Raw genomic sequence first — 23481 nt, 5'->3', positions numbered from 1 at the left:
GTAAAGCTAGGTCCAGTAAAAGACAAAAAGAGAGGAGCCACACGCGTCACCTTCTCGTGTAGCCTCTTGCTCTTCATACTACTCTCCTTCCTGTGTAAAAGGCTTTCATCATCTTCTTCCTCCTTCACCTTCAAGCTTGCTCGATTCTGTGCAGATTTGAAATGGTTTCATTCAAGGTCTCTGTCGTCTCCACGTCGCCTATTGATGGCCAGAAACCTGGAACTTCTGGACTCCGTAAGAAGGTTCGTCTCGTTTGTTTCCTCTTGTTTATCGATCTTTCAAAATTGGAGTTACCTGCTTTTGTTATGATTCTGATCGTAACGAAGGTTTTTAGATCTTAGGTACTGTAGTTGTTTTTGTGAGTTAGTTTCACAATTTGATCCGATACGGTGAGATTTGAATTTGACGCATTGTTTCGTATGTGGCAACGTAGTGACGCATTTGGACTGCTACATTCAATTATCTCTGATGGATCTTATGGTTTGGTCTAATTTGACAGGTGAAAGTGTTCAAGCAACCGAATTACTTAGAAAATTTTGTTCAGGCGACTTTCATTGCTCTTACTCCTGAGAAAGTGAAAGGTAAAGATCTATCTTACCCTTCATTATTTATTGTTTGTATAAATTTTCCTAAGCAGGTGTGTTTGTGAACTTGAGCAGGTGCCACACTTGTGGTTTCTGGTGATGGTCGCTATTATTCAGAGCAAGCTATTCAGGTAAAAAAGCTTTACCACTCACTAACATAAAAGTAAGAGTATAATTATATACTCAGACACTTACTTATTTGTTGCATCTCATATTTGCGCATCAGTTTTAAATGATCAAATCTGTTACAATATAATATTTGTTGTCACTGATGGATGTGTGTAGGTAACCAGATATTATTCCACTGCTTACATTTACATATCATAAGGAATTGGTGCTTATGCATTTGATTACATTTGTCTTTGAAGATGATCTCAACATTTCGTTACTGACAATAGTTCTGTTTCACTATTTTCAAGTTCGTTTGGCTAACATTGATTGACCTGCTGCGAATATGAGATAGATGAAGTTTTTTTTTTCATGATCATTTTTTTTTAGCTGTTTATACAACTTTGTTTCCTACCTGGACAGATAATAGTTAAGATGGCAGCAGCTAATGGTGTTAGACGTGTGTGGGTTGGTCAAAACAGTCTGCTATCAACTCCTGCTGTGTCAGCTATCATTCGTGAAAGAGTAGGGGCTGATGTGAGATATTTTCCTCTATACTCATACTATTTACTTTTCTCTTGGGTTGTTTTCTAAGGCCTAAGGCTGTGCATGTTTGTGACATGTAATGACGTGATGAGAAATTAACTCGAGTCTCCAATTTCAGGGATCTAAAGCCACAGGAGCATTTATATTAACAGCAAGTCATAATCCTGGTGGCCCAACTGAGGTCAGTTCTGTTCTTGTTCTCACTCTTTTTGTGCTTGTTCCTTTGATACACTCACTTAGTATTCTTTGAATCCTTGCAGCAGTTAGTAAACTATGAGTTTGTCTCTCTGATACCATATTCTGTTTTACTGCTATTCTATTCACAGGATTTTGGAATTAAATACAACATGGAAAATGGTGGACCAGCTCCTGAATCAATCACTGATAAGATTTACGAGAACACAAAGACAATCACGGAGTACCCAATAGCAGAAGACCTACCCAGGGTATCTAACGTTTCTGAGTGATTCTCAGATTTGTCATCATCTTTTTTCAGCTTGTATTTTACTAATAATGCTTTTTGGCTAATTGAATGCAACAGGTTGATATTTCTACTATTGGTATAACCAGCTTTGAGGGACCTGAAGGAAAGTTTGACGTCGAAGTTTTTGATTCTGCAGATGACTATGTTAAACTAATGAAGTAAGTATTTCCATCTTTCTATCGAGAGAACAATTCATGAATCTACTCCTGGTCTATGTATAGAAAAGAATGGTTACAGAATCTGCGCTCTCGCTGATCTAAAATATTTTCTGATCTCTTCAGGTCAATCTTCGACTTTGAGTCCATCAAGAAGTTGCTATCGTCTCCTAAATTTACGTTCTGGTATGTAGTTCATCGACTTCCATAAACGTTTCCTTTTGAGTTTGTTTGCCTGAATAGGCTTCTCTATGTCTTTAATGCTTTATTTTCCATCATTCTATGAAGCTATGATGCATTGCATGGAGTGGCTGGAGCCTATGCACACCGTATCTTTGTCGAAGAGCTAGGTGCACAAGAAAGTTCATTGTTGAACTGCGTACCCAAGGTATCATTTTTGTCTAACCAGAAAATATTTTTCCCTTAAAGGATTATATGTGTCTTATATGATTTTATCACAACACACCATGTACAGGAGGACTTTGGAGGAGGTCATCCTGATCCCAATCTTACCTATGCTAAGGAGCTCGTGGCAAGGATGGGATTGAGTCAAACTGATGATTCTGGAGTCGAGCCTCCAGAGTTTGGCGCCGCTGCTGATGGTGATGCAGACAGAAACATGATACTTGGCAAAAGGTATCAGACTAATGCGCTTTTAAGTGAGAGCACAGAGATGTGGAGAGGAAATAATCTTCAGTTAAAAATATCTCTTCTCCTCAGGTTTTTTGTAACTCCTTCGGATTCTGTTGCCATAATTGCTGCAAATGCTGTAGGAGCCATACCATACTTCAGCTCTGGTTTGAAAGGTGTGGCAAGGTATGCATCAGGTTCTTTTTTTGTTTGTTCCGGGTCATAGATTGAAAAAACTGGACTTTGGTGTCATACATTTCTCTTTGTTATATATATAGTACAATATTTTCTTAAAAAATAATTAACTTTTCATATTCGTGTTTCAGGAGCATGCCAACCTCAGCTGCCCTTGATGTCGTTGCAAAAAACTTGGGTTTGAAGTTCTTTGAGGTAGATGCCATTGTGCAGCTTAATTCCTTGCAACTGCGTAACTTAGTCTTTTCCTCTAATACATCTATATTCCAGGTTCCAACTGGCTGGAAATTTTTTGGCAATCTAATGGATGCTGGGATGTGCTCTGTGTGCGGAGAAGAAAGTTTTGGAACCGGTGAGCTTCTGTTGCTAAGATCTTCACGTGTTTTAAAACCGTAATAACCCTACGCAGCTCACAAAGAAGCATTTCCACAGGTTCGGATCATATCCGTGAGAAAGATGGGATCTGGGCAGTTCTTGCTTGGCTGTCAATTCTGGCTCACAAGAACAAGGAAACCCTTGATGGGAATGCGAATCTGGTGAGAGTTGAAGACATCGTCCGCCAGCACTGGGCTACTTATGGCCGTCACTATTACACTCGATACGACTATGAGGTAAAACTGATGAATTTCACTATTGGATTATGGACAATATGTAGAATAAACAGAACTACCTATAACCAATTTCTATATATTTCCCATAAAGAACGTAGACGCAGCTGCAGCTAAAGAACTCATGGGACTCTTAGTTAAGTTGCAATCTTCACTTCCTGAAGTCAACAAGTATCTCTCGCCACTTCTTTTCAAATCCATTCTATTTTTATATCTGAATGATTTTCAGACTCACGTTCTTGGATAATTGGTCAGTATCATAAAGGGAATTCACCCAGAGGTAGCAAATGTTGCAAGCGCAGATGAATTCGAGTACAAAGATCCAGTAGATGGCTCTGTTTCTAAGCACCAAGGAATCCGATACTTGTTTGAGGATGGATCACGACTTGTAAGTTGATATGTCTAAAATGAACTCATAACATAGAATCAAGAACTTGGTGTAGTAGAAGCTAATCCGGGTCTGTTTCTCTTGTCCATTGAAGGTGTTTCGTCTCTCCGGAACCGGCTCAGAAGGAGCGACAATAAGGCTCTACATTGAACAGTATGAGAAGGACGCCTCAAAGATTAGCCGAGATTCTCAGGATGCTCTCGCTCCTCTGGTCAGATACAAATCCTTATCAATCTTTGTCATATGTTTGTTAACTTTAAATGCTAAACAGTGTCATTGGTTTCTGATTATTCGCAGGTTGATGTGGCTTTGAAGCTGTCGAAAATGCAAGAGTTCACCGGGCGATCATCCCCAACCGTCATTACATAAGACACAGCTTGCAGACGATGCCGTCTCTAATACAATACTCTCTTATTCCAACTTCTTCAATTCTTTTAAATTTGGGTTCTGCTTTTTCTTGTTAACTACTCGAATGACACATGTTATCTTACAAAATTATAATTTCTATACATATATGTTAATGGAAAATACAAAAAGAAAAATGTCACAACATCGGAGCATGTGTGCCAGATGGTAGCAAGAGGAAAAAAAGCTATCCAACAATAACTTATACCTAATACCTGTGGTCTACAGAAATAGATAATGGACCCTTGAGATTGTGATGGCAAAGCCAGAAGACAAATGCTTTATTAACTATCTTGTGAACTTGACCACCAAAATCTTACTGACAATTACACATTAGTAATTTATGCCAAAGGTCTTTTCCGGCTGTTGACGACCATCGAAATTAATGTGATGGTGAAAGCAACATGAGATTAGTAGCACATGAGGTGTGTGTTAACTTATTAGTTTTGCATAAAGTCTTTGTTGGAATTTAAAAAGGAAAGAAAGCACTAGTCATGGTTCACGACTTCACGGGTTCTGAATAATTTGGTTTTTAAATCCAAAAGACAAGAAAGGTATCATTACCATACAAACACTCCTCCCAGTTTAAGCATTCTTGCTTTGTCCTTTTTCCGTATTTGTTGTCTTGTACTAGGCTTTTGTCCCAACAATGATAAATGATTTAGCTAACCATCAATTTCCACCATAATGTTGATTGTTAGCTACGTTATGCTCCTTTTTAGGTATGTTATCTTGGTTCTATATTCAAAGTATCGTGTTTAGTGTAAAATCATCATTTGATGATGACAAAAAAAAAAATCATCATTTGATAACAAATAAGTTTGTAATGATTTTTTTTTTAAAACCTAAATTACAGCTAAACATGAACGTAAAGAGAGTCCTAAAAGTTTAATTTATAAGAAAATCGAAAAACGTAACGTTTTCTTATATCATACATCAATGTAGAGTTGGTACGAATATTCGTTGGCTCGCAATCTAAGACCGTGAACTAGTAATCATTGCGTTAAACGTAGTTCAAAGTGTGGACTTTCATAAACCAAAATTGCTCGTTTTAACACAACAGACTATAGTCTCTCAGACTTAGATTCGAACTTAGCAAGAAGGCAATGGATGATATGATCTATTAACATGTCTTAACTATAAATTCCCAAGTGTTTTAGTTGGTCTTAATTAGTTGGTTTATCATCTATGCACACTCATACTGTACTTAGCAAAACATCGTAAATAATCAAATATATCGGAGACCGAGAGAAACGTTTTAGGCTGTGTTGGTTTCGTATGTTACTCTTACTCGTAAATCGTAACATGAAAAAGAAAAAAGAAAAAACTCTAATTGAGTTGGCTCTTTGTCGGTATTTGTGGGATACTTTAAAATAAAATACATACCAAAAATATTGAAAATTGTGTATGATTGATTGTACTTCCCTCGTTTATCTCATCTTTAAACTATACTACTAGTATTTGGATAGTGATAGCGCGTCAACCGAAATATATGATATCTTCAAAAGCCATTATTACATATTATGAGTATTTTTAATGTTTGATGTTATTGTTATATTGTTTTCATCTTCGTTGGAGTTTTCAGTTTCCCGAAAAAACTAAAAAGTTAACGATACTTGAGTTTATTGTTCGATGGTAGTACTACACCTCTCCGACAATATATACTTGAAACCGAGTATACTGCAGTGGAGCTACAGCGCATGCATGCAATATCAATTATGCATCGACTTATATATTCATCAATAAATCAAGAATCAATTATTTATTTATCACGTTCTCGTAAACCTATACTTATAGTAAATCCTAAAACGACAACTGAACTGAAGAAAAACGAAAAAATTGCTGATTCTTTTTACACTTGTCGTCGTTTTATTTTATTTGGAGAGACTGATCAACTAATTAATTCCAAGTACAAATAACAGTTTCAACTCAAAAATATATATTAACAAAGACGGGAAAAACTCAGATTTATTATTGTAGTTACATTTTTAAACGTCTTCTTTTTTTTTTTCTTTTTTTTTTTACATCTTAAGTATATGAAAATTCATATTTTCAAGAAAAAGAAAGACTTAACGATGACGAAGATATTGATTAGTGTATTATTGCCTCGTCGGCATAGCGGTTTACTAAAGAGAGGGCATTACTAGTCAGCTTCTTGACGGCATCGACTCGTGAGCATACGTCATCTTTGGTGGAGTTGTCTTCATGGACGTCTTTGAACCCGTCAGTACAAGTATACTCGTTAGTGAGAGCTGCGCTAAGCCAAGTTTTGACATTGCTCATCTGGAACTTAAAAGATTGGACCGAGCCTCCAGACGAAGAGACAAGCTCCTTCATCTGTTTCATGGAACCTCTCATTTCGTCGACGGCGTCTTTAAGATTCTCGAAGCAGTCTTTGAGGACGGGGGTTGGGTGGTCGCGGTGATAAGTGTTTTGGAGGTAGGTGAGGAGGTGGATAGTGTTGTGGAGAGTGAAGGAGATGGCTACGCGTGCGAGACGGTTCGAGTCGTTTTGGATGGAGTTAGCAAAAGATGAGAGAGTTGAGAAGCAAAGGTCCGGGTAGAGTGTGGTGTTGCAGCACGTCCGGATGAAGTCGGAGCCGTCGGATGGTGGGAGTGGGGGATCAACGGTGAGGATTGGTGGGAGAAGGGATGATAGAAGAAGAATAAAGAGAATAGGTCTCATCATCATTGTTACCATATTGTGTGTGATGTAGTTTGGATTTATGAGCCTTTCTTTTGGAGTTATTTATAGTGTTTTTGATATGGCTTTTATTATCCGTTATGTTATCTTTAATTAAAAATGAGATTTTTTTAATAAAAAATATAGGTTGAGTTTGGAGGCTGCTTAATTTACAAACAATTTTAATCTTAAGTTATTATGATTTGAATTATAGAAAACTTTTAATTCTTAAATAAGAAAGTGAACAAAAATAAACCAGTTTTGTTTGGACAAAAATCAATAATTAGGTGATGTGATAGCCCAACTTCAATTTTTTTTGTTTAAAATGTAAAACTTTATAATGTTGACAAATGTATTCCAGTGAGAAATCATATATTTAATTTATAGTTATTATTCTCTACAGCATTTAATTATAGCTTACAAAACTTATATTTATAACATTAAAAAAATTCAATTAAAAAGTAAATTTAAGATTTCTTATAAATGTTATTACTACTTACTGAAACAGTCAAATTGTAATCCTCTGAGTTTCTCAAGAGCATATATATATAAACTATTGAACACGTAGGTACACACCATAGATCAACCTTGATTTACATAATGAATCTTCAAATTGTTTTTGCTGTGATCCTCCTACCTATGGTGGATTACAGGCCAATACTTACCTTAGGAGCAGACCCTACAAAGTTCATCCAAAAAGTATGCAGCAACTGCGCCGTATACGAGCCAAAAGACCCTACTCTCTACCCTCGTCTTTGCACCAAGTTCATGTCTCCTTTGGCAGCCGAGATAGCAGGCGACCTCGGCCGTGCAGCTATAAAATCTGTAGAGCTAGAGATATCAACAATCAACGAGACATTGGACTACTTGAAGAAGTTCAAACCACCACCTGGAACCTCCCAATATACATTACAAAAGATTCAAATGGTGATAAATGGTTTGAGTAGTACTGCCGAAAACCACGATACATCGGTTGGTGATATGAAGTCTTTGGTGCCTAAGCCTGCGAATATGTCAAAGGAAGATTTCCAAGATAAAGTGCTTGAGGTCCATTCGGCTATGGTCTTAGACATAGACTATGTGGACGACTGTATTGATTCATTCGATCCACCTGAGAGTCATATCAAAAGAGACATCACTACTCGTCTCAACGGAGTCATTGCAAGAGCCACTATTGCCAAGTGCATGATCTATCCTTATTCTAAACAATAGGGGTAATTTTAAGAAAAGAATGTTATGTGTGTTCTGGTTGTATAATTGATATAGCTGAATAAAAAAGACTATTATTCTGTAAATTCACTAATCCAGGCTCGAATGCTAACTAATACTTATGGGCCTTTGTCTAATGTAAGTTGAGATAAACTTTGACCTTGTCAGGTTTGGTAGCTTTAGTAGTAAGCCCATAAATGACAAACAGAGGTGTAAACACATGCATGATCTAAACAGTAACAGAACACCGCTATGAGAGACAAGCGAATCAATCGGACCAATGTAATTAGTGTGTGTAATGCGCATTGCAGACGAGATAAATAATGCATAACAACAAGTGAAACTATAGTTAAAAATGTTAGTCATAAAATGTAACTACTAATTTTTGTTAGCATGCAATTTGATTGGCAGAAATATCTTTTTGTCGTCGGTAAAACTCTAGTGTAGAACCTTTACATAAAACTTGAACTAACAATAAACAAAGCATGACCCGATGTGCACTTAACTTAAACCACATCATGTTTGCTGCCTAATCACGTCCGCATTTGTTACAACAACATTACTTTGTACATTTTTGTCCGCATGTGTTTTATTATAGCTTTTCCCCCAAAACATGTAATCACAAACCACAAATGCATAATAATTATGTTGCATTGAAAGACTTTAGAGATAGTGAATGGGAACGTACATGTACTTACCTTAAAACGCCATTAAGTTCCCGTAAGCTTGTTGAATCAAATGGTCCAAACAAAATACAAACGATATACTTCTAAAAGTTCTAACTTATTTACCTAAGTTATTACCGCTAAGATAAAACCATGGGATATGATCATATGACGACCCCATTGTTTGTCTACTCACACTAATATGACTCCAAGAATACCAAAATCAATTGGCCTAGATTAGAGGCGGATTCAAAGACATGAGGGTATCATAATAACACTTGTTACTTTTTTCTCTTCTCTTTTTCATAGCCAGCCATTTCTTTCTTTGGCAATAATAATTTTGCATGATTGTAGCGAGAAGAAACGAATATGTTCGCAAAGAAAATTACGTGGCTGATACAGCGAGGAAGATCACATGCGTCGGCACTATTCAACAACAATCCTTTAAGGCTTTATATATGTTTAGTTTAGTCAACCCCATAAACATATCGTACCCATTAGTATTAATCATCATTGATGTTGCATTGTTAGAGATCATTCCAACAACAACGGCGTCGGATAAGGGTGTTTTTTCTTTTTGGCTTCTCGTGTTTTACATTTTGGGTGCAATTATCATTTATAAAACCGTACTATGCGGAGAGATTATATATAAATTGGATAAAGGATGATCATTCATTACTCAGACATATGTCGCTTTGTGATTAATACGTACTGATGATAAGTTCATGTTAATGAATCTATGATTTCCAGCCATCTCGTTTTAATTATTATGATGAATTAGTTGGATTTATTAGCAATTGTATTAGTACTTTGACATTATGATTACCATTTTCGTTTAGCAAAAAAAAAAAAAAAAAAAAAAAATGATTACCATTTTCATGTGCCATGCACGAGCCTATCTTTATTTCCATCAGATTAATGATAAACAAAAAAATTGTCTATATGTCATTATGACTAATGACTATGTTTTGGTATATACAGTATATACAACTTAATTAAACTTTACCAACGGAAAAAAGAAATCTCACAATTTGGACATAATTATCTATATGTCAAGATCCCTCATCGGTTAATTTTTCATTGCACCAACCAAACTCACAGTCTATCTCTTTATGATCTTATAAATACTAACATATACGTGGGAAAATTGCAACATCATACGTAAAACCAAAACATATGAAGTTTTTTAACAGTCTTTGAATCGATAATGAGTTTTGATATAATGTTCGTAAAATTTGAACAAAGTCCTTAAAGCACCATTTCCTTATCCCTCATAGAAAAATATGTGACTGATTGTGTTCTAGAATCATAATATAACAACAACAATGTATATACACACCAAACTAAAATGGCATTTCCAAAAGACCATGACTATGGAGAAAAATACAATAAACCTTTCTTTATATATACTTTAAAAGATTATATAATAATTTCACATTCGATCGAATCAACGAAAATGTAAAGATGCATGTCTTTGTCCAAATACACATCACATGAGGTAAGTGGATTACAGATTTCAATCGAACCAAATTTTTTGGATCTTAGCTAAAATATTTATTACGTTTACTATACATGGATCGAGTTTTTATAAAGAGTGTTTCATGATCACTACAACCACAAGTTTTTTTTATTTCAAACTAAGCTATTGAAATCGAGTAATAAAACAAACAAAAGAAAGTTTCATCAACGGGACGAATCTTTTCTCTAATTGTAGGTCCAAAAAAGCCTAAATTAATGGGAAACATAAATCAAAATTCAACAGTGATTTCAGTAATTATGCCTTGGTTAAAAAAGCAAAATATCAAAATTAATCACAAAACTCCAAAATCACCTCACAACACGTGTCGCTTGCCAATAGGGCGGTGGCTCACATGGTTAAACAAAAAAATAAAATAAAAACTCACTTTACTTTTAATTTTTTTGTCTTTCTTCATAATTCATATCACAGATTTCAACTTTTGTTTTGTTTTTGGATTCTCTCACACTCACCGTACCGACGGCGTACCACACTCTCTTCCCTTCCCACACCGTCCTCATTAAAATCACCCACCCCCAAACCCTATAACCCGTACCCGATTACCCACCCGGTTTATTCCAAACCCGGTCAAGCCACATTTTCGCCTCGGAATCCAAACCCCCATACCCAATCTAACATGGAGCAACGTCCAATCAAAAAATTCCACGTGTTGATTATTCATTGGCTCTAATTCTGGAATCCAAGAGGACCTTTTCTAGTATAAAGTGCCCCCTCTCACCTTCGTTGGTCCTCTCACTTAACAAAGCACAAAAAAAACAGAGAGAAAGAAGAAAGAAAATGGCGCGAAAATCCCTAATTTTCCCGGTGATTTTGCTCGCCGTTCTTCTCTTTTCTCCTCCGATTCACTCCGCCGGTCACGATTACCGCGACGCTCTACGCAAAAGCATCCTCTTCTTCGAAGGTCAGCGTTCCGGTAAACTCCCTCCAGATCAACGTCTCAAATGGCGCCGTGACTCTGCTTTACGCGACGGTTCTTCCGCCGGAGTAAGCACTCTTACCTACATTTTTCAAAACATCTCTGTTTTTCCGACGAACATTTCGATTTTCCCCTAATTATTTTTTCACTCTCTCAGGTTGATTTATCCGGTGGTTACTACGACGCCGGAGACAACGTCAAGTTCGGTTTCCCGATGGCGTTCACGACGACGATGCTTTCATGGAGTATAATAGATTTCGGCAAAACGATGGGACCGGAGCTAAGAAACGCCGTGAAAGCAGTCAAATGGGGAACGGACTACCTACTAAAAGCGACGGCGATTCCCGGAGTCGTATTCGTCCAAGTCGGAGACGCTTACTCCGATCATAACTGCTGGGAAAGGCCTGAAGACATGGACACGCTTCGTACGGTTTACAAAATCGACAGAGCTCACCCTGGCTCTGACGTCGCCGGTGAAACCGCTGCCGCTTTGGCCGCAGCTTCAATCGTGTTTAGAAAACGCGATCCTGCTTACTCCAGACGTTTACTAGACCGGGCTACACGGGTACGTTACGGTTCAACAACATTTAAACCATTTGCATTGATTTGGGTAAAATTATTATTTTTTAATTATTACAAGTAAGAGTGATAATATAGTCAAGACTGTGGCCGTTAAAGCAAATTTTTTAATTATTATTCTCTAAATTAGTTATCAGAATTAATCAATTATTCTTTGCTTGTGAGAGAAGAGATTCTTTTCTTTTTCTCTCACAATAATTGTTTTTATTTTAACAGTACTTTTTTTTGTTTTTGCTGATGGTTGGTCCATTTCTATGATTCGTTTTGATCATTTTGACTTTTTTGAGTAATGTTCATATTTACGTATATGTACGGTTGAATAAAAGATTTAAACTTACGTAGAGAAGATATATATCAGAGTCTCACGGATCTGTGTTTTGTTGATTGTGTGTATGTAACGTGGAGCAGGTATTCGCGTTTGCTAACAGATATCGTGGCGCGTACAGTAACAGTCTTTACCACGCGGTGTGTCCTTTTTACTGTGATTTCAACGGTTACCAGGTAACCTTCTTTTTTATGGTTACTATTTTATTTTTTTACCAATTTTAGTACTCAGCCGTTGGATGATGGTGATGGTGTTTGACTTGTTGCAGGATGAGTTACTTTGGGGTGCGGCGTGGCTGCACAAAGCCTCGAGGAAACGAGCGTACAGAGAATTCATTGTGAAGAACGAGGTGATTCTTAAGGCTGGAGATACAATCAATGAGTTCGGTTGGGATAATAAGCACGCTGGGATTAATGTCTTAATCTCCAAGGTAACTCCATTTTCAACACTTTCATGGTTTTTGGTGCGCATTGATTTGGTTGAGTGTAAAGATTTGGTATGGTATTAGGGAAAGAGTGGTTTTTTTTTACTATGTTTGTTTGGTTGCAAGGGGACTACTAATGTATAAGAATTAAATTAACATAGGTAGAGAGACAGAGAGAGATATGGTTGTGTCTGGTTATCACGTGTTTTGTGGCACGACTTTTGATCATATAATTGGAAGTGGGGTTCACATTACAATCTATCTAGTTATTTTTTGGTTTTCCATATGCTTCATTTTATCTTAAACAAACCGGCTTAATAAGATTTAGATGTGTGAACCTTTCGAGTTTTTTCAAAACCTAGATCATGCTATGGTCGTGTTTTATATAGAAAGCTGATGTAGGATAATTTTTAATTAGAGAGAAGATAGAATAGGGGAGTGTGGATGATTGGAACTTGCACATGATGAATAATAATGGGACTTTAGCCAATTAGAAATGGTCATGTGATGTGGGAGCTAAATCTTAAGGTAAGACATGCCTCCATTGGACATTCCCCTTATTTTGTCCAGTGTATGCTCTACATGCCTCCTAGATTTGGCATCATATAGTTTTTAATAGTATAACGTTACCAAATGGAAGACAGAGACTCACATGGCCCCATGATCCATGACTACTTGACTAGTGAATGGATAGAAAGTGTGGATTTATATTATATTCTATAGAAACTTGATAATCCAATGTAGGTAGGTGAAATGTATACAGTATGGATTTTTTTGTGCTCTTTCCTGTTGGAATGAGTTTTTTTGCATGTGGTGTATCCACATGAGTGAGCTCTCCTATTTGTGGTTTTGGATAGAGAGTATTTAAAAGCTAAGGTATATAGCAACATTATTATTATTATCAGAGAGTATCAGGCCTATTGGGTCAAGTGGGGACGGTAAAAAGAAGTCTTTGGTCACTGTTACAAAGCATGTGGCTCAAAACTCTAAAGACTGTGAAAAATAAATAAAAGTGTCATGTCCCTTACCAGTTCCCATTGTGCTGTAAAAGCTTTAAGTGGGGTTTTTGGTTTTGTCATATCTCAACGGTCTCTATTTGCTTCCGCAAAATTGATTTGTCAAGAGTCAAGACCCCTTTCATCAGCTCAGTTTTTCACATGGTGCTCTTGTTTTTTTAACTTCTGTCCAATCTTTTGATCTTTGTTTGTTATTTAGCTTTGTCCATATCCCAAAACCGTGATCTTTATATAAAGGTGTTTTCTTTCTTGTCTTGTTGTTTTTGAAAACAGGAAGTGCTAATGGGAAAAGCAGAGTATTTTGAGTCTTTCAAGCAAAACGCAGATGGGTTTATCTGTTCTATACTGCCTGGAATTTCTCACCCTCAAGTCCAATACTCTCGAGGTAAAACAAAAAACCCCATCATTTTTTTCCTAATATCAAAGTATACTTTTCCAACATTCACGTGATTTTTTTTCAACTTTTGTCTTTTCCTCCCACTTTTTTTTTTCCAATGTTTTATCGTAAATTAATTAACTAGTAATCTGATTTTTTTTAATTTGTCTTATATACACAGGAGGGCTACTAGTAAAGACTGGAGGGAGTAACATGCAGCATGTAACATCACTATCTTTTCTCCTATTGGCTTACTCCAATTATCTGAGCCATGCCAAAAAGGTTGTGCCTTGTGGCGAATTAACTGCCTCCCCATCTCTCCTCCGTCAAATCGCCAAGCGTCAGGTATGGTCCCAAATTTTTCACAGACCAAAACAAAAATAGTAACATTAGCCGTTGTTGCTCTTGGGGACCAGATCAGTGAAACACATAGCCGTTTGTTTTTGACGTTGTTTGTGACAAAATGTGAACAGGTGGATTACATTCTAGGAGACAACCCGATGGGACTGTCTTACATGGTTGGATACGGTCAAAAGTTCCCACGTAGGATTCACCACCGTGGCAGCTCCGTTCCTTCGGTTTCAGCTCATCCAAGCCATATAGGTTGCAAGGAAGGCTCTCGCTATTTCCTCAGCCCAAATCCTAACCCGAACCTTCTTGTTGGTGCTGTCGTTGGTGGACCTAATGTCACTGACGCTTTTCCCGACTCGAGACCTTACTTTCAGCAGTCTGAACCCACGACTTACATCAACGCACCACTCGTCGGCCTTCTCGGTTACTTCTCAACCCATTCTTCTTGGCGATGAGCGATGATGGTCTTCTTATTAGTTACTATCTCTCCTTTAGAGGTGTGCTGGAAAACTTGAGGCCACCCTAAACCCCTTTTTTATTACTTAATGTTTATTGCCACTCTTTTATTTTCTACTACTTAACCAATTGTATTGTAAGCCCGTAATTAGTGAAGAAGAGAAAGAGTTGTGTCGGTGTTTAAACTTATCTTCGTAGTTACTACTTTTATGCATCTACAGTCTACACGACCAGTGAATAGAGAGTTAGTAGAAAAGTTGATATGATCATCGAACCTAGGCTGTACCAAATACTTAAACATTTGAAAACGTTAAATTGTCTATGGTGTTCTCTTTACTAAACACCTAAAGAATTTACGTTGCTAGCTCCCTAAAGTTATCTATGGTTCTCTTTACTCTTGCTAGTTCCCTAATGCATCGTTGAAATCAGATTTGGCTCATATGTTACTCTTACTCAGTCTCTTGGCATATGGACAAGGTCTCACGTTACTCTCTTCAAGGCCGTAATGTACTAATATAGAAGCCCACATTTTTGTTTCCATGGTGACTTTTTAGAATGCTTGTTTTTTTTTCAACTGAGGCATATATCTAAAACTATTGGGCCACAGAAGGCCTAAAGGAGAATAAGTGTGGAATGAAACCGTTTGGGCTTTTAATTTTCGGGAAATAGCAATATCTGCAAAACCTTTTGGTCTTTTCAAACTTGACAGATATATTATTAAATTGTACATTAGTTTCTGTTCTTCTGACGTATCAACTATCAAGATATTTATTTCATAATCGGCTCCGATTTTTTTTTCTTTTTTTTGTGTGTGTGTGTGTGTGTATTAAAGTGATCGGTTCTGATGCTTCCTAAAATGTCTGTCTTCTTTTGATAAGTGATGTTACATTTTTTTTTTTGCTAAAGGTTTTAAAAATGAGATGTTCGATTATAGACCTATCATTTGTATGATTATACAACCAATGGATGATTGATACATATATCTTCTTTTCTTTTTCGTTTTTTTTTGCCAATGGTTTGATATATACATTATGATTATAACTTATAACAATGAATGATTGATACATATTTCTTTTACCAAAAAAAAAGATACATATATATATCTTTTGCCTTTAGGAACCACAAACCCTGAAAGGAAGAACATATTAATTTAGGGTCGTTTATCTCAAAAATGTAAACTACAACGCTTTCGCAAATGATTTATGTAAAAAATGTTGATCGCAAATATCCATGTCCTTGTCTTTGTGTTGAAGAACAAGACATTTCCACGACAAAAACCATAAAATATGACAAGTATCTCCTATGTTCACACAGACAATGAAACAAACCTTAAGAGATAATACAAAGTTTGGTTTATATTTTGGGTTCATGGACGAACAACCTTTGACAAACCAAAAAAAAAAAAAAGATAATTAAAAGAAAAAATGGAAAGCTATGTTTCCAGAAAAACAAAATAAACAACGTTAGTTAAATCGCTCATTTTTTGGGCCACCATTTCAATCAAAAATGTCACCAACAAAAAACTTGAGCAATGAAGGTTCATGAAAAAATAAGACTACACAAAACTGTTTATCACACAGACAAATAAATAAATAAAAAAGAAAGTAGAATGAAGCAGAGTGGTCTGAATGGAGAAATGAGTGATGAGCGTTGGGAATGATAAAGATCAAATCAGTTCCATGAAAACAAATCACAAACGGACCAAAATTAGCCCCAACATTGTACTTTTGAAATGTGTGAGTGGTAGTTCAAATTGCACAACTTGGTGGGGGCATGAAAGGACAACAAAGAGTAAATGTGTGTATCTCTACTATCCAAGAAGACGATATTGCAAAAATTGATAAGACGAGGATCGTTCGTTCTTATCCACTCATAATAATATGAACGTGTTTTTTGTGATTCAATTTTACAATTTCATAGGTTTACAATAAGCTTTCTTTTTGTTTGTTTGTTTGTTTGGTCATCCTCACCAAACTTTTCTTATGAGAGAGCATCTCCTTCACCACCCTTATTTCTTTCCTACGATCATTTGTCTACCATTCAACGCGTTCAACTTCTTTCTTTTAGTTGTTACTTGTTAGTTAGTCTTTAAGCTCACGACACGAATTTCTTAATGTATCAAATATTTTCGTATAAATCATATATGTAACTAGTTGTGATCAGAAATAGTGAAATATTATTCGATCTTTAAAGTTCTTGACAGACATGACAAACATGTATCTGTTAGTGCTTAATGTTGTATAGTGTAATAATCCTTCCTACTATAACAGACCAAAGCCATTATACAAACAATGATCAAAATACAGAGACGCCCTAACGCCTTCTTTCTCGCCCTCGTACGCTATATAATCTAATGATTAAAATAACAAATTACCATCTTAAAAACAAATATAAAGAAAAAATAAAGGAAAAAAGAAGAAGAAGAAGAGATGTTTAGGTAGGTGAGGTAGAAGAGTAGTTCATTCCACTGGATTCTCCGGTTGACAAATCAAGAAGCATCTTCTTGTATGGCATTGCACTCATGAGCCTGCACCAACACAAGAAAAATTCGTTTAGATTCAATTGCAAAACTCGACTTCTTATGAAAGAAATTACGAATACATCATACCTCTCTTTGCGCTTCTCCAAGAACCGAGCCAAAGATGCTTTCCGAGCTTGAGGAACTGAAAAAAAGAGAGTAAATTTTGTGTGTTTAGACAAATTCTAAGGTGGTGTGAAAATCTTGAATAACAATTGGTTTGATATAGATGGTTTAGATTAATACCTGAAGGAATCATGTTACCGGGAGCTGCATTGAATGATTCGATCATGTTCATTGCATTAGTTGTAGCAACAGGGTTGTCTCTACATCTTGAGTAAGTATCAGTATGAGTACCAGAGCTTGATGATGCTGCAGCAGCAGCAGTGTTATGGATTTGTTTTCCATACACTCTCTCAACTTCTCGAACGGGTTGTTGCTTCTTCAAGCTGCTCTCTCCAGTTTCACCTTTAAAACCGTTCCCAGCACATAACATGATGGCTTGAGCCTAAACTCACAAATCATCATTATTAGAACATGTCATTCATGCGTAAAAATGTCAATCATATGAAATCTTGATTATATATATACCTTATCAGGAGATATGTCATTAAAGACGCTAACAGTTCCGGCATAGAAGATAGTGAGCTGAGGAGATGATCCCGGAGAAGCCACTCTGTTTCCACAAAGAGCCATAAGCACATCAAAATATGAAAAATATTGGAATCACTTTGTAGAATGAATTCTTAAGCATCAAAACAATAGAAATTACCGTGGCGCAAGGGAAGGAAGAGTTGGTATAGGAACTGATCCGCCTAGTAAAAGTGGCGTCGCGTTATGAAACGCACCGCCAAATTGGCCTCTGCGGTAAACTGATCCCCACTGGTATGGTGCACCAGGAAACGCCTTAGACTCCTGCGACGTCAACATCTTTAACATGTGGCGCAAATATATAAACATGATCCAAACGCGCAATCACCAAACGCCACAAATTTAAATTATTATTTTTTTTCCCTAACTTTGCGGCTGGCAAACAGACCCTACAAGCTCCTTAACTCGCACTTATCAACAAAAACTTTATAAAAAAAAATTCTGGTAAAATGATTGGCCACATAACACAACTTCTTGAATTTGCTTAAATGGCAACTTATGATTAGCATATGGGAACTATTAGATTTACCTAATAAACAACAAAGGATTTAAAAGACTTGCGAACCTAATATACTAAATTGTAATAGTAAGTTGAACCAAACCTGAAAATCTGAAGCAGGCATGAAATTTGAAGTAGCAAAGAGCTTTGCCTTCCCTAATTGTTGTCCTGCTGCCTTCTTATTCAATCCTAAAATATATAACAAAAAAAGGTTTTATAGATATGGAAGAAATTGATTCTCACTTTTTAATTCAAGATTTAATGGAATCTTGATTTTTATTCAAGATTCTTGTCACTTTTTTTGGGACAACATTTAAAAATAAAATAATAAAAAGATGCTCGAGGGAGACAAGAAGAACACAAACCTCGTTCTCCGACAACATCATCGTTGTTACCCTCACGCTTAACGTTATTACAACTCAGATACTGCTTGTCGCTCAAACCCAGAAAATCTCTTTCCATTGCAAAAAAAATCAATAGACAAAACTCAAATTACGTCTCTTCTCTGTTTCTATCTGTTTTGTGCTCAAAACATTCAATTCAAAGAAAAAGAAAAGAGAAGAAAGAAAAAAAGTGGAGAATTGCGAATCCACAAAGGAAGGTTTCGTTTTGGGTAAATGTTGCAGACACACACTTTTGGAGAGAGAGAGAAGGCTAATAAGTTTTAATAGCATGTGGGTGCTTTTTTTTAATACCGGGAACTAACGGTTGGTGTTACCGGTTAAACTGGTTAATTCTCACGTGTTTATTTTCTTTGATCTTTTTGCGTTTCTGCGGACCATATACACTTAGACATCTGTCGGTGGCTAAGTGCATGTGTTCTATTTCAATTTCTTTTTAATTAAAAATAAAAAGAGGTAATTAGTTTGGGGCTATTGGATTTGGATATTTTCTTCGTAAACTCAACTCAACACATGTAAAAGGTGTGTGGTTTGCTTTGCTTCTTCTTATGGGAGTAACTGTTTGGTATTTATCACTTTCATTTTTCTTCGAAAAGGATTTATCATATACAGTAAAACCTCTATAAATTAATACTCTATAAATTAATAAACACTATAAATTAATAAATATTGCTAGTCCCAAGTCGGGCCAATGTAAAAGTTAACCAAATTCGATAAGATAATAAGATAATAAGTTTTTTTGAAATCCCTATGTAAATATAGTCCCAATAATATCATAAATTAATAATCACTATGTATATACATATAAATATATGTGATATAAGTAGTTATGTTGAAATATGCTTTTAGTTTTTTTCTAAAACTGAATTTCTCCTAGACCTCATATCTATAAAAAAAAATTATATTATATTTTTAAACTATAATCTTATAATATATTCCATAACACCATAAAATGAACAAAATGTTTCTAATGTTTTCTATTTATAAATATGCATCATGTTCATTTTTGTTTGTTTTATACGATGGTAAAAGATAACAATTGAGGTATTAATCATAAATTTGAATTTATGTATGTACTTTGTATTTTTTTTTGTCATCATGTATGTACTTTGTATAGATAGGAATTTATTTATAATATTTTGAATTCATTGTTATTTTTTCATAAATATAGAATTCAATTCTAAACTATAAAAATTTATATAATCTTAAAAACTCTTCTTGTTTTGTAAAATTGTCCCAATTCATAATTTCAAAAAACTTTAAGAGTGAAAATATCACTATAAATTAATAATTATTAATTTACACTATAAAATAAGAAATATTAAGATAAATTAATATCACTATAAATTAATAAAATTCTAAGGTCCCAACATTATTAATTTATAGAGGTTTTACTGTATATGCAAATAATAATATTTGATGATGAGCCGACCAAACTCTTCCGTAGAGGCGTAGTGTGTTGTCACACTTATTGGATTTACAATTATTGCTCAATGGGCTCAACAAAGTTTCCTTTGCTTATCATATCTAAGGGCCTCTAAGTATGTTATCAGCCCAACATACAAAAACATACAGTCCAACTAGATTGGTAAACAATGCATGTGAATGTTTTTCTTTTGAGTTTTGAATTTTGATATCAAACTAAGAACTTACGTGACTTTTTGTAACTTGAGTTTTCTTCGTAAGCAAATTTCATAATACGGGGAAGTATTGAATCTTATCAATAAGTCATATTATTATATCATATGATCATATTTTCTTTTTTTCTTATACATCAAGAGTTTCCAACAGATATACATGTCACTTGTTAGCAATGTACAAAAGAAGAAGATGGTTGATAAAGCAATTTCAGAAGAAAAAAATAAAGAATATAGAAAAAGAATTAGACGTTAGTTGATCTTTCAAAGTCCTAAAACCATTTGGCAATTGGCTTACAATTTTAAATTATCATTTTTAATGATTAAAGCACACCGGGCCAAGTCCTCAATTGAGTTCTTAATTTAGACCATATTTAGAATATAAATAATCATGAAGAAGAAGAAGAAAATATTCGTTTAGACATACACAATAGGACGAGCAAAATAATTTTAATTTTGGATCTCCAACCTATATGTATATTTATATTTCTGGTTTATTTGTGTTCCATTATTCTCGACACGTTCAATTCAAGAAGCTTTAACCTTTGTTGATTCCTTTTATTTTTGTGTAGATACCAAATCGAATGTTTCATTCACATCAAAGAAGAAGATATCGCTTTGGCCTATACAAGTCTGACAATTATACAAAAATCGATATAAGATAATCATATATAAATACTAATATAGTATAACTAGGTACAAATCATGAGGGAGAACTATAAAAAAAAAATTACAAAAAAATACAACTAGCATTGGCCCGAGTCGAGTTGTTGGTTGATCTCTTTCCCACTTTTGTCCTTTCAATATTTACACGAATTATCTTCTGCAAAAGGCATCATACACATAGTAATTTAGGTCTTGTTTATATATGAACCTAACAAACACGAAAATCAATTTATAATAAACATACCTTGATATTTTCCACATTGCTTCCCAACAAAAGCCAGAAACACAACGAGCAAAATGATTAAGGTTACCATTCCTATTATTATCGCCAATGTTTTCCCAACTCTTTTATCATCATCATCCTTATCGTCTTTCTCTCCTGCTAACAAAGAAAATTTTTATTAAATAATGTTTATATTTTAGCACTTGACCATAGATGTTGCTATCTAAATAATGGTTACATTTGTATACTTACGACTTTTTATTATACTACTAATAATTAAACAAAATTGACGAAGACTGACCATTATAGTTTGGGGTCTGACGCGCGTGAGAGCTAGCGACACTGAAACGCGCGTAACACTTGGACAAGTAAACGTATCCTCCCTGAGCCATGCCACAATCAGACTTGAGCCGTCCGATTGCATCAGACAAGCAATCCTGACACTGAGCTGTACTTAGATCCCCCATGCACTGAGCCGTACCCTGAACATCCCCGTTCCCACCGGTTCTGTATGAATCACTTCCCGAACCTAAAGAACCGATGACGTCACTAATTCTGGTCAACGCGTCCTGGTCGTTGAGTTCCATCGCCTGACCACATTTGTTGAGCCTCAGCGTTTTGTCTTGCACCCCAAAGAAGGAAGTGTTGTCGTACCGGACCAGACAGCTGTCCATCTGCAAGAACCCGGAGTACGAGTTGGAACATAAGGTTCCCACCTGTGCGTTGGCGCGTGATACGCACGTCGAGCATGAAGTTGGGTCGAGGTCGCCGCGGCACTGGTAAAGGCCGTACACGGTAACCCCCGGTTCGGGCTTTTTGTTTGGAACAGTGAAGTTGACATAGCGTATTTGGACGGTAGAGCTGACAAAAGAAGAGAGGAGAGAGTTTAGATTTGCCTCGTAGCCGGAGCCAGGGGAGAACTTAGCCGGAGAACAAACGGCGTATATGTAACCGTCCGTGGGATTGGAGGCAGATGGATTCATTAGGATGACGACGGTGACAAGGAAACTGAGAAGGGTCGTCTTGGTCTTGGACATGTTTACCTTCTTCTTTTTTGAGAGATAGAGAAAAAAGTGAGATAATTTGGTAAAAATAGAAGTTGTATAGAGAAGACTTGCCCTTGCTTTAAAGAGAATTAACGTAAAGAAGGGTGCTCTTATATGTGGTTCCATGTTGCATGCTTTTTTTTTTTTTTTGGTTGGGTTGGGGACGTTCTCAATACTTTCTTTATTTTGCAAATATATTCCGTATTATTCAAATTCCTAAAATAATGCAACTCATCATTCTTCGTTTCAGAGTGATTTGTTTAGAACATTAATGTGGAATTTTGCAATGTGCGTCTATTTTAATGTCCATTACGATTTAAAATTCTTTATGGTAAGTCTATTTTTAAATTTAGGTTTTTTACTCATTTCATGTGCATTCGTCTATTCGATTTTGACTTCAATAGTGACTTGTGTGAATTCTTTATCTTCTACCGTTATGAGTAGTTAATATGTATATAATATCACCTCTTCTTATAAGCCAATAATAAAGAAGGATTTTGTTAAGGAGTTGAAAGGCGTACGTATAAAATTGGCGTAATTTACCACGAAATTGATACAAAACGAGCTTTTTGACATTTACATAATCGCCAAAAGATGTCTTTCTCAACATTTCTTTCATATTCTGTCATCTCGGTCTAGAGTTTATCTTTTGCAAGGTGAATATAGGAAGAAGCTTCTAGCTTTATGTGTGTGTGCGTATACATTTTTTCATAATAAATAGACCATAGTGATAGTTTCTTGGTTAGAAAAAGCAATATAATTAATATGAATAATACCAAGTGATGGACGAGTACTATACGTCATGAAAACGAGTTATGGGCTTATGGTTAATTGTTTATTTTTTATATATATAGTATGGCTAGCATATAGAGTTTGGATAGGCAAATGTGGTTCTTAGAAAATGATTTAATTAAGATGAGTTCTAATTATATGGATAGGGATCTTGACGTGCTGGTCGAGATATAATCAAATATCATGGTTTTATTTGATATATAATGAGATCAACAGGTTGGTTACTACTTACTAGGCTTCCAACGTCAAAGTTTCAGTTACGGGACCGGTAAGCGAATAGGGAAGACAATACACTTCTCTCTGACCTACTTTTGTGTAGTTCTTCAAACGACCACACAAGCCAGTACCGTCTATTGTGTAGACTTTTTCATTGACTATAGATTGTTATTGTCTTATTGACTATTAATAA

General features: G+C 35.7%; 5 protein-coding genes across 5 annotated transcripts; 2 read left to right on the top strand and 3 right to left on the bottom strand.

Annotated features, from left to right (window-relative positions):
* The first annotated feature begins 103 nt into the window (after window positions 1-103).
* LOC17895909 (probable phosphoglucomutase, cytoplasmic 2) lies at window positions 104-4234 on the top strand. Its single transcript, XM_006300349.2, has 18 exons — window positions 104-242; window positions 500-581; window positions 660-715; window positions 1116-1229; window positions 1357-1419; window positions 1565-1684; window positions 1780-1880; window positions 2004-2063; window positions 2166-2265; window positions 2353-2513; window positions 2598-2693; window positions 2834-2897; window positions 2973-3054; window positions 3135-3313; window positions 3405-3481; window positions 3566-3698; window positions 3793-3909; window positions 3996-4234. The coding sequence occupies exons 1-18, from the start codon at window positions 162-164 to the stop codon at window positions 4065-4067; spliced, it is 1758 nt and encodes a 585-aa protein (XP_006300411.1). The 5' UTR covers window positions 104-161; the 3' UTR covers window positions 4068-4234.
* A 1827-nt stretch (window positions 4235-6061) lies between these two features.
* On the bottom strand, window positions 6062-6814 carry LOC17894314 (21 kDa protein). The gene has a single exon (XM_006301168.2). The coding sequence runs from the start codon at window positions 6801-6803 to the stop codon at window positions 6195-6197; it is 609 nt and encodes a 202-aa protein (XP_006301230.1). The 5' UTR covers window positions 6804-6814; the 3' UTR covers window positions 6062-6194.
* A 4103-nt stretch (window positions 6815-10917) lies between these two features.
* LOC17896294 (endoglucanase 8) lies at window positions 10918-14853 on the top strand. Its single transcript, XM_006302118.2, has 7 exons — window positions 10918-11180; window positions 11270-11677; window positions 12100-12192; window positions 12285-12446; window positions 13730-13841; window positions 14014-14177; window positions 14306-14853. The coding sequence occupies exons 1-7, from the start codon at window positions 10974-10976 to the stop codon at window positions 14636-14638; spliced, it is 1479 nt and encodes a 492-aa protein (XP_006302180.1). The 5' UTR covers window positions 10918-10973; the 3' UTR covers window positions 14639-14853.
* A 1942-nt stretch (window positions 14854-16795) lies between these two features.
* Window positions 16796-18950, bottom strand: LOC17894810 (protein TIFY 7). The gene is made up of 7 exons (XM_006302611.2): window positions 18673-18950; window positions 18411-18496; window positions 17930-18072; window positions 17749-17833; window positions 17404-17665; window positions 17248-17302; window positions 16796-17166 (listed from the first exon to the last, which is right to left on the bottom strand). The coding sequence occupies exons 1-7, from the start codon at window positions 18767-18769 to the stop codon at window positions 17073-17075; spliced, it is 822 nt and encodes a 273-aa protein (XP_006302673.1). The 5' UTR covers window positions 18770-18950; the 3' UTR covers window positions 16796-17072.
* A 1956-nt stretch (window positions 18951-20906) lies between these two features.
* LOC17894233 (cysteine-rich repeat secretory protein 2) lies at window positions 20907-22351 on the bottom strand. Its single transcript, XM_006300469.2, has 3 exons — window positions 21536-22351; window positions 21256-21390; window positions 20907-21168 (listed from the first exon to the last, which is right to left on the bottom strand). The coding sequence occupies exons 1-3, from the start codon at window positions 22269-22271 to the stop codon at window positions 21146-21148; spliced, it is 894 nt and encodes a 297-aa protein (XP_006300531.2). The 5' UTR covers window positions 22272-22351; the 3' UTR covers window positions 20907-21145.
* Between the last annotated feature and the right edge of the window lie 1130 nt (window positions 22352-23481).

Source organism: Capsella rubella, unplaced genomic scaffold (assembly GCF_000375325.1).
Source record: "Capsella rubella cultivar Monte Gargano unplaced genomic scaffold, Caprub1_0 scaffold_2, whole genome shotgun sequence".
In the NCBI taxonomy this organism is placed as follows: Eukaryota; Viridiplantae; Streptophyta; class Magnoliopsida; order Brassicales; family Brassicaceae; genus Capsella; species Capsella rubella.
This window is presented reverse-complemented; position numbering and strand designations above follow the sequence as displayed.